At 42.1% G+C, this 14,284-nt stretch overlaps 2 protein-coding genes across 2 annotated transcripts; one reads left to right on the plus strand and one right to left on the minus strand.

The window, feature by feature from the left end:
• Window positions 1-81: 81 nt before the first annotated feature.
• On the plus strand, window positions 82-273 carry BDB00DRAFT_762422 (uncharacterized protein; the record flags this gene model as incomplete). Its single annotated transcript, XM_053119330.1, has 1 exon — window positions 82-273. A coding segment is annotated over one exon (192 nt), but the record flags the coding sequence as incomplete, so codon positions are not given.
• Window positions 274-4,658: 4,385 nt separating this feature from the next.
• Window positions 4,659-5,328, minus strand: BDB00DRAFT_819719 (uncharacterized protein). Its single transcript, XM_053123253.1, has one exon. The coding sequence runs from the start codon at window positions 5,177-5,179 to the stop codon at window positions 4,685-4,687; it is 495 nt and encodes a 164-aa protein (XP_052980396.1). The 5' UTR covers window positions 5,180-5,328; the 3' UTR covers window positions 4,659-4,684.
• Between the last annotated feature and the right edge of the window lie 8,956 nt (window positions 5,329-14,284).

Here is a 14,284-nt window from a genome sequence, read left to right on the forward strand (position 1 = left end):
GTTGTGGGCGGCCCTGGTTAATGTGGTGGCCCTTCCTGCTGCCTTTGAGGCCATAAGGGATGCGTCTCGGCTATCAAAACTTTGGCTTGCGCCGATCACGTTTTGATCTTTTTGCAAGATATGCACGAACTGGTTGCCCTTTTGAATCTCGTCGAAATCTATGATCAGGCATCCAATGCACGGGTCAACCGGGATAAAACGGTTGCTGCCTCTCTATCAGGCGCGGACCAGCCTCGCTGGCGCCGCTCTTTACTCTCAGCGGGTGTCACTTAATGGCACGATTCACAGGCTGACGATGCGGTCATTTACCTGGGGTATCCTCTCACCAGTGCGCCACGCCAGCTTGACCGTTTTTTCTTGATCTCTTCCATACATTCAACAATCATGTCGACCTTCACACCGCTCGCAATCTATCCATTGCTGGCCGAGGCCTTGTCGCCAACCCCCTTATCACCAGCAGACTCTAACATATTATAAGAATCTTACCAATACCGACATCTTTTCTCAACAAAATTCGGTCTGTCCTCATACAATTTCTGAAGATCGCAATTTTCCAACAGTCAGCTTCGCAACAAGTACGCGCCCACGTTACGAGGGAGGGTTGTCTATCATTGATCCCAATATTCAACATCAACCACTTCAGTTACGTTGGGTGATTCCACTGATCACCGCTAACAACAATGATCCAGACTCATTGTCATTACCAATCATCCGGCTCTGTTTAGCCGCGCTCGCTGACGCCCGGGATCCTTTGACTCCTATGGTTTTTGCCAGCTGCCGCACACCCAACATAAAAGCAATCCAAACTGGACACAATATTCTCAAGACCTATGACTCATTAGCCTTGGATACCAACTTTAAGGCGATCACCCCTGACGTCGTTGCAGACTTGCCGCTACAGCTAGTTGTTTCGGGACCTTCCGACGAACCACTCAGTAACCAACCTCCAATACAACTGGACTAATTTGCGGGTTAATCAGGGCTTCATATTAGATCCTCACACAGGCCTGCTACGTCGTACAACTCACTCGCCACGCCAGCAACAACGTAATCAACTCCTCCGTTTTTCGAGTTGTAACGGGGTCGCTGCTCTCTCGCACACAGCATTGCCCACCATTTTTTCATTACCTGACGAGTCAACGGAGATGCCCACTACGATTGCCTCTCATGCGACCTACGACCCCAGGAACTTTCGTCCGCCCTACACTTCTGACAGGATTTGCCATCGACGAGTTAACCAACCAACTGTATTGCTAAATCCATCTCACACCACTGTCAACATTACCTGTCATCTATCCACGGGAAACCCGAGCAGTATGGAAGCACTTTTGGGAAGGCACCACTCCCCACCTGGCACGTATGATACTGTTCTATGGCGTTTTTACCACAACAAGCTCCCTTGACGCTCTCGTCTTCACCAATTGATCTCGGACAGGTACACCTCCGACTTGTACATTTCCTGCGAGCAACGTGATACTGATCAACACTTTATCTGGAACTATCCAAGGAAACGCTCAGTCTGGGACCAACTTGCTACCATTTTTCTCGCCACACCTCATCTTCTCGACTATCAGCACCTCCATCTTACGCACACTACTTCGCCTCAACTTGACAACAGATATAAGAAGCTCTCTTTCGACTTATTTATTACTTGCTATCTGGCAGGCGCACTGGAAACATATTTTTGAGTATGCCGAATTTGTCTCCGATCACGTTGGTTAATAGGCAGTCAGCATGCTCGACTAAGAAATTTCTTCTCTTACAAGCTCTAAACCAGAATGCCAAGTAGCAAAGCCATATTAGCAAGCAATATATATAGTTCGTAGCAATAGTAAAAAGATATAAAAGCCCTATAGCTTATTCAATAGTTCGTCAGTATCTGTTATCCTCTGAGCTACTATCTGACATACTGATATCCTGAAATTAATATCCCCTCTGGCAGCAGTGCCATATAATAAAGCATGCATCTCTTTCTCAGTTCATAATTTTTTATTGTCTTTTTTGGAGAGAATATTTATAGAGTAGACAGCTCATCCTCCCTTTGATTTTCTTTCTTTTGTTCTTTTTCCTTTGGGGTTATACCTTTAGTTGTTGTTTGTGATATATTCTATGGGTAGTAAGAATTTTATAATAAGTGATGATTGTGGTAAATCGAAATAAACAAAGACAAATAAGTCGTTTGAGAATGGATTATATTCAAAAGATTGAACGAAGTACAATATCGGCTATAGAAACTATCTTCTTTTATATCTAGCTTTCAAACATTATTTGAGAACTCGGTCTTAACAGAGAAACAGATCTGAAGGTGGAAAGCTTATCAACTTCTTTGTCAGCAAGGACCTTACTGGTGCTTTGCTGTAAGAACGAATTAAAAACTTTTATGATGGTTTGAGATGTGTTCTTGGACGGTTGTTTCATACTTGGTTTCTTTACTGAGTTATATGAAGGATTCGCATTTCAATCCAGCTAGGTGCATGTGCGCAACTGTGTCCCTTATTGGATTCCGGTGCAGTAAAGAGAAACTTTCTATCAAGACATCTGTACTTCTATCGCAAATTCAACTGAAATATATGCGGGAGGTAGATATACACAGTGAATCAGGGTGTTGGCTACAATACATGAAAGATGATAAAGGGAATGTGGGGTGGTAGTACCGGGAAGGAAGTGTACATGATATGGACAGGAGGGATTGATTAAGAGAGATAAGCCTAAGTGACCATGGTAGGATAAGGGATTGCCTTTGACACCGTAAACATGATGTTGTGTCCAGGAGGTGTAGTATCTGTTTGGTGGTAAGAGCCAGGTGTCGACGAGAAATAGTAGGTGGGATGAGGGGGTGTGAGTAAGAATAGAGTTGATGGCTTGCTTGCGCAGACCAGTTGTGTTGAATAGTGTTAGGGTGATGTTATTGCTCATAATTCTTTTTTTGTTGTTTTTCTTACTTTCCTGTTTGTTTGTTTTTATTATAGGAGGGAGGTGAGATTGGTGTTGAAGGTTATGCTGTTAGTGTCGTTGTGTCCATTATGAAAAGTACTGTTAGTAGACATCTCGTCGTCACTAGCTCCTAGGCGGAAGGCAGAGGCAGCTACATTAGGGTCGTCGGGATGGGACCATTTAGTTTAGGGGTCGCAATCTGACCCGCGGGTCAAAACCGACCCGCGGGTTGAGGACGGGTCAACGGGTCGGGTTGATGCTGTTCTGACCCGCGGGTCAACCCGTCTAACCCTTGACCCGGCCCGTTGACCCGTTGTGACCCGTGTATACATATGATATCTATGAGGTACTTGTATTCAAGTAGTCAATCTTCTTGTTGGAAAGGATCATTATATTAAAGATGTAGTTGTCAATATGTCTGCTATAGAACTGTAACATAAAACGTACTTATATTCTTTTTCATTGTGGGATCATATTTTATATTCAAAAGTGTAAGATAAGTAAGCTATAAGCAATATATGTAATAGTAGTAAAGAAGTAGCAAAGTATAGAAGCAGCAAAGTAAAGAAGTAGCAAAGTAAAGAAGTAGCAATAGTACAATGAGAATAGACAATAGAGAGTGGCAGTGAGAGACGAGATTTGACAAAAGACGTAGAAGGAATTAAGAAAAGAGAAATGAAAGAAGAAGGAAGAAATGAAAAGAAAAGGGAAAAGGGAAAAGGATTAGGGGCATTTAAAGGAAGTCGATTTTTAACCACACTTTAACCATTATGCTTTCTTTAATGCATGTGAGCGCAAACGATTTCTTTTGTTATGGCACAAACCCTTTACCTTTAAGAATAATCACACAAAACGTAGATATTGCTAGCACTGCTAGGAATTTGCGTGCCATCATCTTAGAGAGCTGTGTATACATGTAGTTTTGCACTTCCAGTGCTCAAGCTCAGGTTGATTGACACCTCCTTTGTCACCAAATCAAAATCAGTAGTGACCTATAAACCCGAGTTTTGACCCGTCGGGTTGAACGGGTCGGGTCGGGTCAGTGTTTTCTTGACCCGTGGGTCAACGGGTCAGACCCTTGACCCGACCCGACCCGTCCAATTGCGACCCCTAATTTAGTTGCAAGGAAGTGTTTGAGTTCTTCAATAGAGATCCATCCTTCATCGTGGAAGGAGCGGGCGACGGCAAACTTAATGGGGGCGCGGATAAACACAAGGGCCCGTTTAGCACGGTTGCATTGTAGCTCGTGTGCGAGATTTGTGTGAGTGTCAAGGGTGGCATTTTGGTATTTAGGATCGTTAATAACAGCTGGATCGAGTGGATCAAAATCCACTGGGTTAATGCACACAGCTCGGAATTTCTCTCAGAGGTGGTCTAGGCAGTCATTGTGTACGAGGAGACCAATGATGTGGCGGGCCGGATATTGGATGTCGAGAACTCTGCTGTTATTGATTCCGAGTTTACAAAGTCTCGCTCTCATTTGCCCGATAGGCATACGTGCACGAGACGGGAAATAGAGATATTGGAAGCCATGTGTAGCTGACAGTGTTTGGAACGCTCGGGCCGCAGCTTCAAGTCTGCGTTACTCGGTTGCTGCTGAAATCGGTGTTTTCTTAAGTCGTGCAGTTAGGGGCTGTGCCTATTGTCTGGCCGTGCTGTTGTTGGGGTTTTGAGTCGATAGTTGCGTTGCAAGCGGGGGAAAGTCTGTCGAATCCCACTGTTGTCCCATTTGTTGGTGTGCAAGTTGCTGTCAGCGTTGGCGGTTGGTGTCCTCGAGATCAACGATGTGGTCATTGGCTGTTTGTAGGTCTGCTTTGAGGTGCTGTATCTCGGCATACATCATGTCGTGTTGGTCAAGGCGTTCGCGCTGTGTCTTCAGCTCATTCATAACATGGGTTATAAAGTCTGTGAAGGGTTGGGTGGTAGCTTCAAGGTTCATGTTTGCATCGTGAGGGGGCAATGTGGGGGTTATGGTACCTGTATGGTGCTGTGGCGGAACGTTGAGGTGACTGAGGAGCTGTTGCATCTGGTGAGCAGTGTACACAGTGGTACAGTTGGTGCAACGAAATTGAGGTTGGGGCGGCGAGGTATTTTTGGTAGTACCGTGACGGCAGATAGCCGAAGTGGAGCATTGGGCGTTGTTGCAGACGAGTTGCTTTTTCTTCACGTCAAAAAGTTTGCTGAGAGCGTCGAGTTCGTGGGTCGTCAGCAGATGAGTCGACTGGGAATCGTTGTTAGGCGGCATTGCATTGGTTGTAGCTGATCGCTGCTAAAGTAGCGTTGTAGGGCTGGTGGTGGGTTGGTGTGTGCGGGAGAGTATGTTGTTTATATGGTTTGATGGTATAAAAGGAGAAAGTAAGGGAATAGATTTTGCTTTGTTATTGCCAATTATGGAAAAAGTGATGAATAGTGGAAAGAGCTCTTAAGTAAAGTCTAAGTAAAGTAACAAGAATTCTTGTGGATTCTTGTGAATTTAAAGTAGCAATAAACCAGTCACACGTTCACAAGAAAATCACAAAAAGTTTCATGGAATATCAATGCAGTCACACGTTCACAAGAAAATAACAGAACATTTTTGTGGATTATCTATTATATAGATTTAAAAAAAATAGCTTTATTCAATTACATGATACTAGCTAAGGTTTATTGATTTATGGAATACTGGTCGAGCATATACAAATAAAAACCACCCCTTTCTATCTCTCTCTATATCACATACACTCTCACTATATATATACGTGTATGTGTGTGTGTTTATAAAATAATCGAACTTTCTAATACTTTAACTTACCTTTCAAATATGTTTATTTTGGAGGGGGAAAAGCAGCTCCAAGCCGCTTTGTCGTACGGCGTCGTTTGGTAGACTGTGTGGACTGGGAAGGGGTAGGGGCAGGGGCAGGAAGAAAAGCAGAAGCGAAAACAGGAAGAGAAGCAGAAACAGGAGGAGCAGCAGAAGCATAAGCTGGTTCTTTGTTGTCTACCTGATAGTTGATATATTTGATTGTAGTTGCTCTAGTGTAGTAGTTATCATACCTAGAAGCCACTCTCGACTTGCTGGATCTGCCATAGTTATTCCAGCATTCCTGGAGGATATGGCGAGCTGCCCACTGGTCCTGGCAGACAGTAAATCAATTCCCTGCTTTCTTGCCAGGTTCATAAAAAGGCTAATAGCCCAGTTGCTGTCTTTGCTTTGTAGCTTAGCAAAGTAGTGGGTCACGCTGTTGTTAGCACGATTCTGCAATCTTTTCGCCAGATCATCCACAACACGTTCGTAGATGTGCTTGATGTCAGTCTAGGCTTTGCTCAAGGCACCTCCTTCAGAATGGTAGTAGCCTTGAAGGAGAAGGCGCTCAACATCATCCTAACTTGCTTTCTTTACCATCTTCTCCTTGGCATTTAGAGCCATAGGGTAGGGAATGAGCGAAAGTGTCTTAGCAATTTCTGCTTCATCAACAACTGGCACCTTGACTAGGAAGAATAAACCATAACTATTATATGTATTCACATTTTATTATTTAATGATTAATTTGCTGATTTTATAAATAAAAAAAAGTGTCATAAAATTTTATTTTTTGGCATTTATTTTAAAGTCCGATTATTGATTATTTTATAAAAATACTAGGCAACAATTATTATTATTCATCTATAATATGTATAAGTTATTTCTTAAACAATTTGTTTTTTTTGTTTTTATTAATCATTTAACTTATTTAAAGTATATACTTAATATAATTTAGATTATTATTTCTAATAAATCAAATTTTTAATTTTTTAAAATATCACATGACTTCTATTTTGCATATTTAATTTATAAAAATTGGATTTCATTATAAAATTAAAATGGAATCTGATATTGAAATTATGGATGAGTATGTAAATAAAGATAATGAAGAAATAAAAAAATATAAAATTGATTTAAAAAATGAAATAAATAATTTAGTATTAAAGGAATGGTGTTTCTTAAGTAAAGATTAGATTGAAAATAAATATAAACATAGAGCTGAGATTAAAAATGTAAAAGAAATTAGAGAAATTAAAAATGAATTATTAAATAAATTAGGTTATATTGCAGTATTCTTTTTTATCACTATATTATACACTAACAAAGAATATCCTGCACCTTATGTAGAAATTGAGAAAGCATTAATATTATTATATCATTTAACAGAAGGTCTTACCTCCAAGACTATAAAACAATATATGCTATACACTACATTTTATTCATTCTATAAAGAATTCTGGATTAATAATTATAATAATTTAAATCATTTTATTAATATATGCCTAAAAAGATGTTTAGTAATCTTAAAATTAGAATTTTATCAGCAAAAATAAAAAACCCTAAACAATATAAAAGTATAACAATGATCATAATACTACTGTAGATTATAATAAACCTAATATTTCTAAATTAAAAAAATGGTCTTATAAATTAAAAAGTAGTAGTATTAGAACACAAATATTAATAGATATAAATGAAAACATAATTAATGTATCAGAAAGTTTATTATGTGGTATTAGTAGTGATGGTGGAATGATGTTAAATATGAAATTATATAATAAAATTTATCAACAAGATTGTATAGCCCTAGATGGTGGTTATACACTCTTCATGAGGAACAAATCATAGTATTTGTTCTCTCTTATAATAACAAAACATAAATGTTTTTGTTATTTGTCTAAATCTCATTATCAAGCCCCAACGTTTCGAAAGCAAGTTTCTCAACCACCCCTGTTTTATATTTAAGAAATTTTTGTATTTATAAAATTCACAAAATATTTTAGTGATTACAAAAAATGTTTAAGAGTTACAAAAAAAAAACTTAGTAAAAATTAAAAATATAATCTATTTATTAAAATCCTTCAGTTTTACGATTTATAACTCACAAAAAAGGAAATCTTTTCAATCTCCTCCTCCTTTCTTTCCTTCACAGTCTCTTTACGCGTTCGATATGTCCATCTGTCCATAACGCTTTTTCGTCGCCATGGCGACCGTGTAACCATTACAGCATTGTCTTCTAGCATTCAAACGATCAAAATGTGGCTTCACTGTTTACCTCCGACGTAGAATAAAGCTGTAAGCACAACAGAGTGTGTAAATATTAAATGCTACACAAAACTTTTTCTCTCTCTCTTTATCACAAAACATTCATCTCCATGTCAGCAAGCCACACAGAATTCTCTCCACGCCCATCCGATGAAGAAATCTTGGCAAAAGTTGAGCAGTACAGGGCGATGTGTAAGGCTTACCCAGGCAAGATTAAGGAAGGCTTAACGGACGACTACAAGTACTTATACTTATATCCAAGAGACGTCATGGATGAGATAGATGAAGCAATGGCAGAATTTCACGAAAACCAATGTACTTCAAAGCAAACCAAAAAGTAACTTTCTGTTGATACAATAAATAAACAGTCCAAAATCATATATATTATATTATTGTTTTAAGAAAACAAGCGATACAAGTATTTTGGATTTAGAGAGGTAGTGTTCGGAGGGGATAGAACAGACACACCATCACATATAATTTAAAGACAGCAGTAGCTGGTCGATTCGAAGTGCGGATGCTACTAAATGCCTGTCATACATGAACAATATCAAAAAGGAAGTTGACATTGTGCTGTTCTTTCTCTTACTCTTTTTTCTCAGCCATCTCTACTATTTACTTTGACTTTATTACACATAATTTTACACAGTGTACAGTAATCTTTACTTTTTTAGGCATATATCATTGTTAGACACGCCATCTCAATCTTCTAATCCTGACATTTTGACTTGCTGACATGACCTTGAGCGTTGAGAATATAAGCAAAAAGTGCTTTTCAAAGAGAGTTTTGCTGCTGAGATCATAATAGTTATTGTGTGCAACAAAGAAACAAGAGCTGCACTGTATACTGCTCTTCTCTCTTCTCGCATTTCAAAACTCACTTCTAATCTTCACTTCAATCAACAAACATGTCAACTCCAATTTGCCCTTCATGCGGCTTGCCCGGCCATCAACGCATTTCGCACCGCAACTGTCTTCATAATCCCGCTCGGTTGCAAATGCGTCAGCAAAATGAACATGAAGCTGGAATTGAAACCGAAGAACGCGTTCCTGTGTGTTCAAGCTGTGGGCAAGAGGGTCATCATCGCTCCACCAACCGATTGTGCCCAAACAATCCTGCAAACCAGGCTGCTCAAAACGTTAGTGACCATATCTATACCAGCTATACTTGCTATTCGTTGATATATAGTCATCGGCTGTCAGAAGCTTGAGCATTCAGTATATCAATTAATGATCCTTTACTTCATGTAGATGCATAATATCGCCCGTGCTGTTGCAGCTGTGATTCCTCCCCGGCACTATTTTGGTCGCATGGACAGGGAATGCTCTAATTGCCATGCACGTCTTTGGATTCAAGAGCGCATCTCAAACTCTTCCCAAGTACGACCTGCATTTAGCCTATGCTGTGACCAAGGAAGTGTCCGATTGCCACCCCTTTCCCCCACCCCTCCTGAAATTTCCCGTTTGTTGCGTGGCACGGATGAGGCCTCCACCCAATTCCGCACAAACATCCGCGCATACAACAACTCCCTCAGTTTTACTTCGCTTGGTGTTCACGTTGATCAGACAGTAGCCAACTCCATCGGTGGTGCGTACAACTTCCGCATCCACGGTAGTGTCCACCATCGAATCGGGTCTATTTTGCCTGCCGACAACACAACAAGGCCCGCTTTCGCGCAAATCTACGTTCACGACCCGTCGACCGAGCTGCAAACCCGACAGTCCGTCACAAACGCTACGTTGATCAATGAAACGCTACAGACCTTGCAGGATATGATGCACCGCATCAGCCCATTCGCGACATCATTTCGCAACATGGCCGAAATTGCTCGCAATGAAGGCATGGCGGATGTGAGAATGGTTATCAGGGCTGAAGGGGTACCCGATGCTCGCCGCTACAACCGCCCCACTGCTGGCGAAATCGGCATTTTGATCGTCGATGATAATGGTACGGATGTTGGCAATCGCGATATCGTTCTAAGAACGAGATCCAATCAGCTACAAAACATCAGTGAAATGCATCGCTTTTATGATGCTATGCATTATGTTCTCCTTTTCCCCCAAGGTATACTTACAGAAAATAATTTTGTCCTGAGTTCCATCATGAGTTATTTCCATTGCATATTAAGTGTTCGTAATAGGAGATGAAGGCTGGACGATTGAGGCTCGCACTGACGCCGGCAGCAAAATCACTGTCATGGATTGGTACAAGTTCCGGCTCATGATACGCGGCAATGACAGTGATGCAAACAGACATGATCTTCATCGTTTCGGCAACCTGTATCAGCAATATATCACTGATGTTTATGCAAAGATGGAGTCCAATCGTTTGAGCTTCATCCGCCGTAACCAAGACCGTTTGCGTTCGGACCTGTATCGCAATGTGGTAGACGCTGTGCATCTTGGAGACAATGATATGACCAGTGTTGGACGGCGCGTTATCCTGCCATCATCCTTCATTGGTTCCCCTCGGCATATGCAGCAGCTGTACCAAGACGCAATGAGTATTGTTCGTCGTTTCGGCAAACCGGACATATTCGTCACCTTTACTTGCAATCCTCGCTGGCCTGAGATTCAAGAAAATCTTCTTCCCGGTCAATCAGCATCTGATCGCCCTGATCTGTCAGCACGAGTTTTCAGATTGAAACTTAAGCAGCTTATGAACGATCTTACCAAGGATAAGATTCTGGGCACTGTTGTCGGACATGTCCATACAGTAGAGTTTCAGAAGCGTGGTCTCCCACATGCCCATATATTACTTATTCTTGCTGGAGAAGATAAGCCTACTAGCCCAGCCCACTGTGATGCAATTGTTTCTGCCCAACTTCCCGACAGCAATCATCCTGCACGCGCGACAGTTGAACGGCATATGATGCATGGTCCTTGCGGGCTTCTCAACCCACGCTCACCATGCATGGTCGATGGTAGATGCTCGAAGCGCTACCCTAAACAGTTTTCTGACGAGACACAATGGAACGACGACGGTTACCCGCTTTATGTGAGACCTGATAATGGTGACTATGTCACCAAAAATCGCGTTAATCTCGACAATCGCTGGGTTGTACCGCACAACATATACCTTTGTGCCAAATATGATGCTCACATCAACGTCGAAATCTGCTCCTCCATACAGTCCATCAAATACGTTTACAAATACGTTTATAAGGGCCACGATCGTGCATCTGCCGTAGTGTCACAGCGTCAAGCGACAAACAACAATGATGATGATGGTCAACCAATAGACGAGATCCGCACCCACCTCGACGCCCGCTATGTCTCCGCTTCAGAGGGTTGCTGGCGTTTGTTTTCGTTCTCCCTTCACCAAGAATTTCCTGCGCACCAGCGTTTGGCCGTCCACTTGGAAGATGAACAAACTGTTCATTTCGATGAGGATGATACTCCGGGGAACGTAATCGAAGGCCGTGCGCATGAAACAACTTTGACAGCATGGTTTCAGTACAACCAAGAGAACCCAGACGACGCCATTGCCTCTGACCTTCTTTACGTCAATTTCCCGGAGCACTTTGTATTTGTTCAGCGCACACGTCGCTGGAAAATACGTGAACGAGGTTTTGGTGGTACAATCGGTCGTGTCTATGTTGTTTCCCCCCGCGAAGTTGAGAAATTTCATCTTCGACTTTTGCTGTATCATGTTGCCGGTGCCACCAGCTTTGAATTTTTGCGGACAGTAGATGGTGTACTGATGCCATCATTCCAGGCAGCAGCACGAAGACGTGGCCTGTTGACGGGGCAAGAAGAATGGCATCAATGCCTTGATCAAGCTCAAACGTATCAACGCCCCCATGCTCTTCGTCAGCTATTCGCAGTCATTGTGGCTTTCTGTCAACCCGAAGATCCACATGATTTATGGCTTCGTCACCGCGATAGCATGGTTGAAGACTTTCTGTACACAGCCCGCCAAGATTTAAACGATCCAAATTTGCCCATCACGGATGCCATTTATGACCAAGGCCTTTTGGATATTGAATTGGTGCTCTCTGGATTGTCAAGATCGCTTCTTGAATTTGATGGGTTTGTGCTTCCAGCCAACCCAAACAATTATGCCAACAATGAGCCTTTGTTGATTCGTGAGCACCGTCGACTTGCGGAACGACTTGCCCTGATGCCTGCTCCTCAACAAGAATTTAACGAGCATCAGCAATCTGTCTTTAATGCAGTCAATGCATCTTTACGCCAAGCGGCAAATCAGCCAAAGGTGCATTTTGTGGATGGCCCTGGTGGTACTGGAAAGACATATCTTTTCAATGCACTCCTCCAACATGTTCGTCGTGGCGGAGATATTGCGCTCGCTGTAGCTACAAGTGGTACTGCCGCTTTGTTACTCGATGGTGGACGAACTGCACACTCAACGTTCAAAATACCTTTAGAGGTCAACGAAACAACAGTGTGTAGCTTTACCCCACGCTCCGATACCGCGCAGCTTATACGTTTGGCAAGATTGATCATCTGGGATGAAGCATCCATGATCAGTAAAAGCGTCATTGAGACTGTAAACAGGAGTATCCAGGATCTCATGAGACATGACGATCCCGCGCTTGCCGATGTTCCGTTTGGTGGAAAGATCATGGTCTTTGGTGGTGACTTTCGCCAGGTATCCAACATTGTATCCTCTCTTCTACTTTGCATGTTTTTTACTATTAAGCGGTAGTACTCACAGTAAAGTATTTAATAATAGGTCCTTCCTGTGATACCAAATGCGTCGCGCTCGCAGATCGTACAGCAGTGCTTAAATCGTTCATCCATTTGGCCCAGCGTCACCATCCACCACCTTGAAACCAACATGCGCGTCCAGCAAGCTGCCAACACTAATGATGCAAATGAGCTTCGCGAGTTTGCTCAGTATTTACTTCGCATTGGTGATGGTGCTGAGCTGTTGGTGCCAACCACTGATGATAGAGTCCGGCTTCCAGAACGAATGCTCATGCCACGTTACAACACGTACGAGCTCATCGAAGCCATTTACGGCAGCCTTGACGCACCACACGTGGATCGCGATTACCTCATCAGTCGCTCCATTCTAACTCCAAAAAATGTCGACGTTTCAGCAATCAACGATCTGATACTCGACCATTTCCCAGGCACTATCCACGAATTCCCGAGCGCAGATACTGTGGATGATCCAGAGGATCAAATCACATACCCACCAGAGCTGCTCAATTCCATGAATCCATCCGACCTCCCACCACACTTGCTAAACTCAAAGTCGGTTGCCCATCATGCTTTTGAGAAACTTGCACACCCAAAGTGGTCTCTGCAACGGACACGGCTGATTGTACGCTCTTTTCAAAGATATGTACTTGAAGCTGAAATAGCCACTGGACCTCATGCTGGCAACATTGTCTTAATCCCTCGCATAACACTCACACCATCGCAAACACGCTCGCCCATTCTCTTCAAACGCACCCAATTCCCTGTTCGCCTGGCATTCGCTATGACCATCAATAAGGCACAGGGTCAAACTTTCAACACTGTCGGCCTCTACTTGCCTGAACCTCCGTTCACGCATGGTCTACTCTATGTAGCCATGTCGCGCGTCCGCACCCCTTCATCCATCAGAATCATGTTAGATCCTGAGAACTCACGTATCGTGGGTCAGCAAGGCCAAAGCACAAGAAATGTTGTTTTTCACGAAGTTCTTCTATAATTCTTTTTGTCACCTACTCTATTTTTACATCGCCCATTCTCTTTTTCTACATCGCCTATTCTCTTTTTTACTCGCCTATTCTCTTTTTTTCTCGCCTATTCTCTTTTTATCAATATCACTACATCATCTTTGTCAACACTTCTTTTCGCATTGCATTCTAAACTGGAGATAGTTAAGTATCCAACTTTGACGACTTTCTATGATAGACTACTTCCACTGCACAATGATCTTGCTTTTGTTTTTGAAAACAGACAATAAGCATCTAATACCAAAACATTGATCCAACCTCGCTTGACAGGGGGGTTTGGGGGGCTTGCCCCCCACTTGGGGGTCAAGGGGGGAACCCCCTTGCGACGCGTTTCCGTTGAATGACACGGAGCGAAGCGGAGGGGCTCATTCATCCGAGCGAAGCGAGGAAGGACCGCTAGTAGTATATAAAATAATACATAAATTATAAATTATAATCTTTTAAAATTTAATAACTTTTTTGTATATACCTAAATATAATTTATCTTCCTTATGATAATTATTTATAAATTGAGATATTTCATAAATATAATGGTTCCTTTTTGAATACTTTAATAATTTATTTAAATCATACACTTCTTTTATATTAACCATTCCTTTTCTTTGAACCC

Source organism: Zychaea mexicana (assembly GCF_025766255.1).
Source record: "Zychaea mexicana strain RSA 1403 chromosome Unknown BDB00scaffold_30, whole genome shotgun sequence".
Lineage (NCBI taxonomy): Eukaryota > Fungi > Mucoromycota > Mucoromycetes > Mucorales > Lichtheimiaceae > Zychaea > Zychaea mexicana.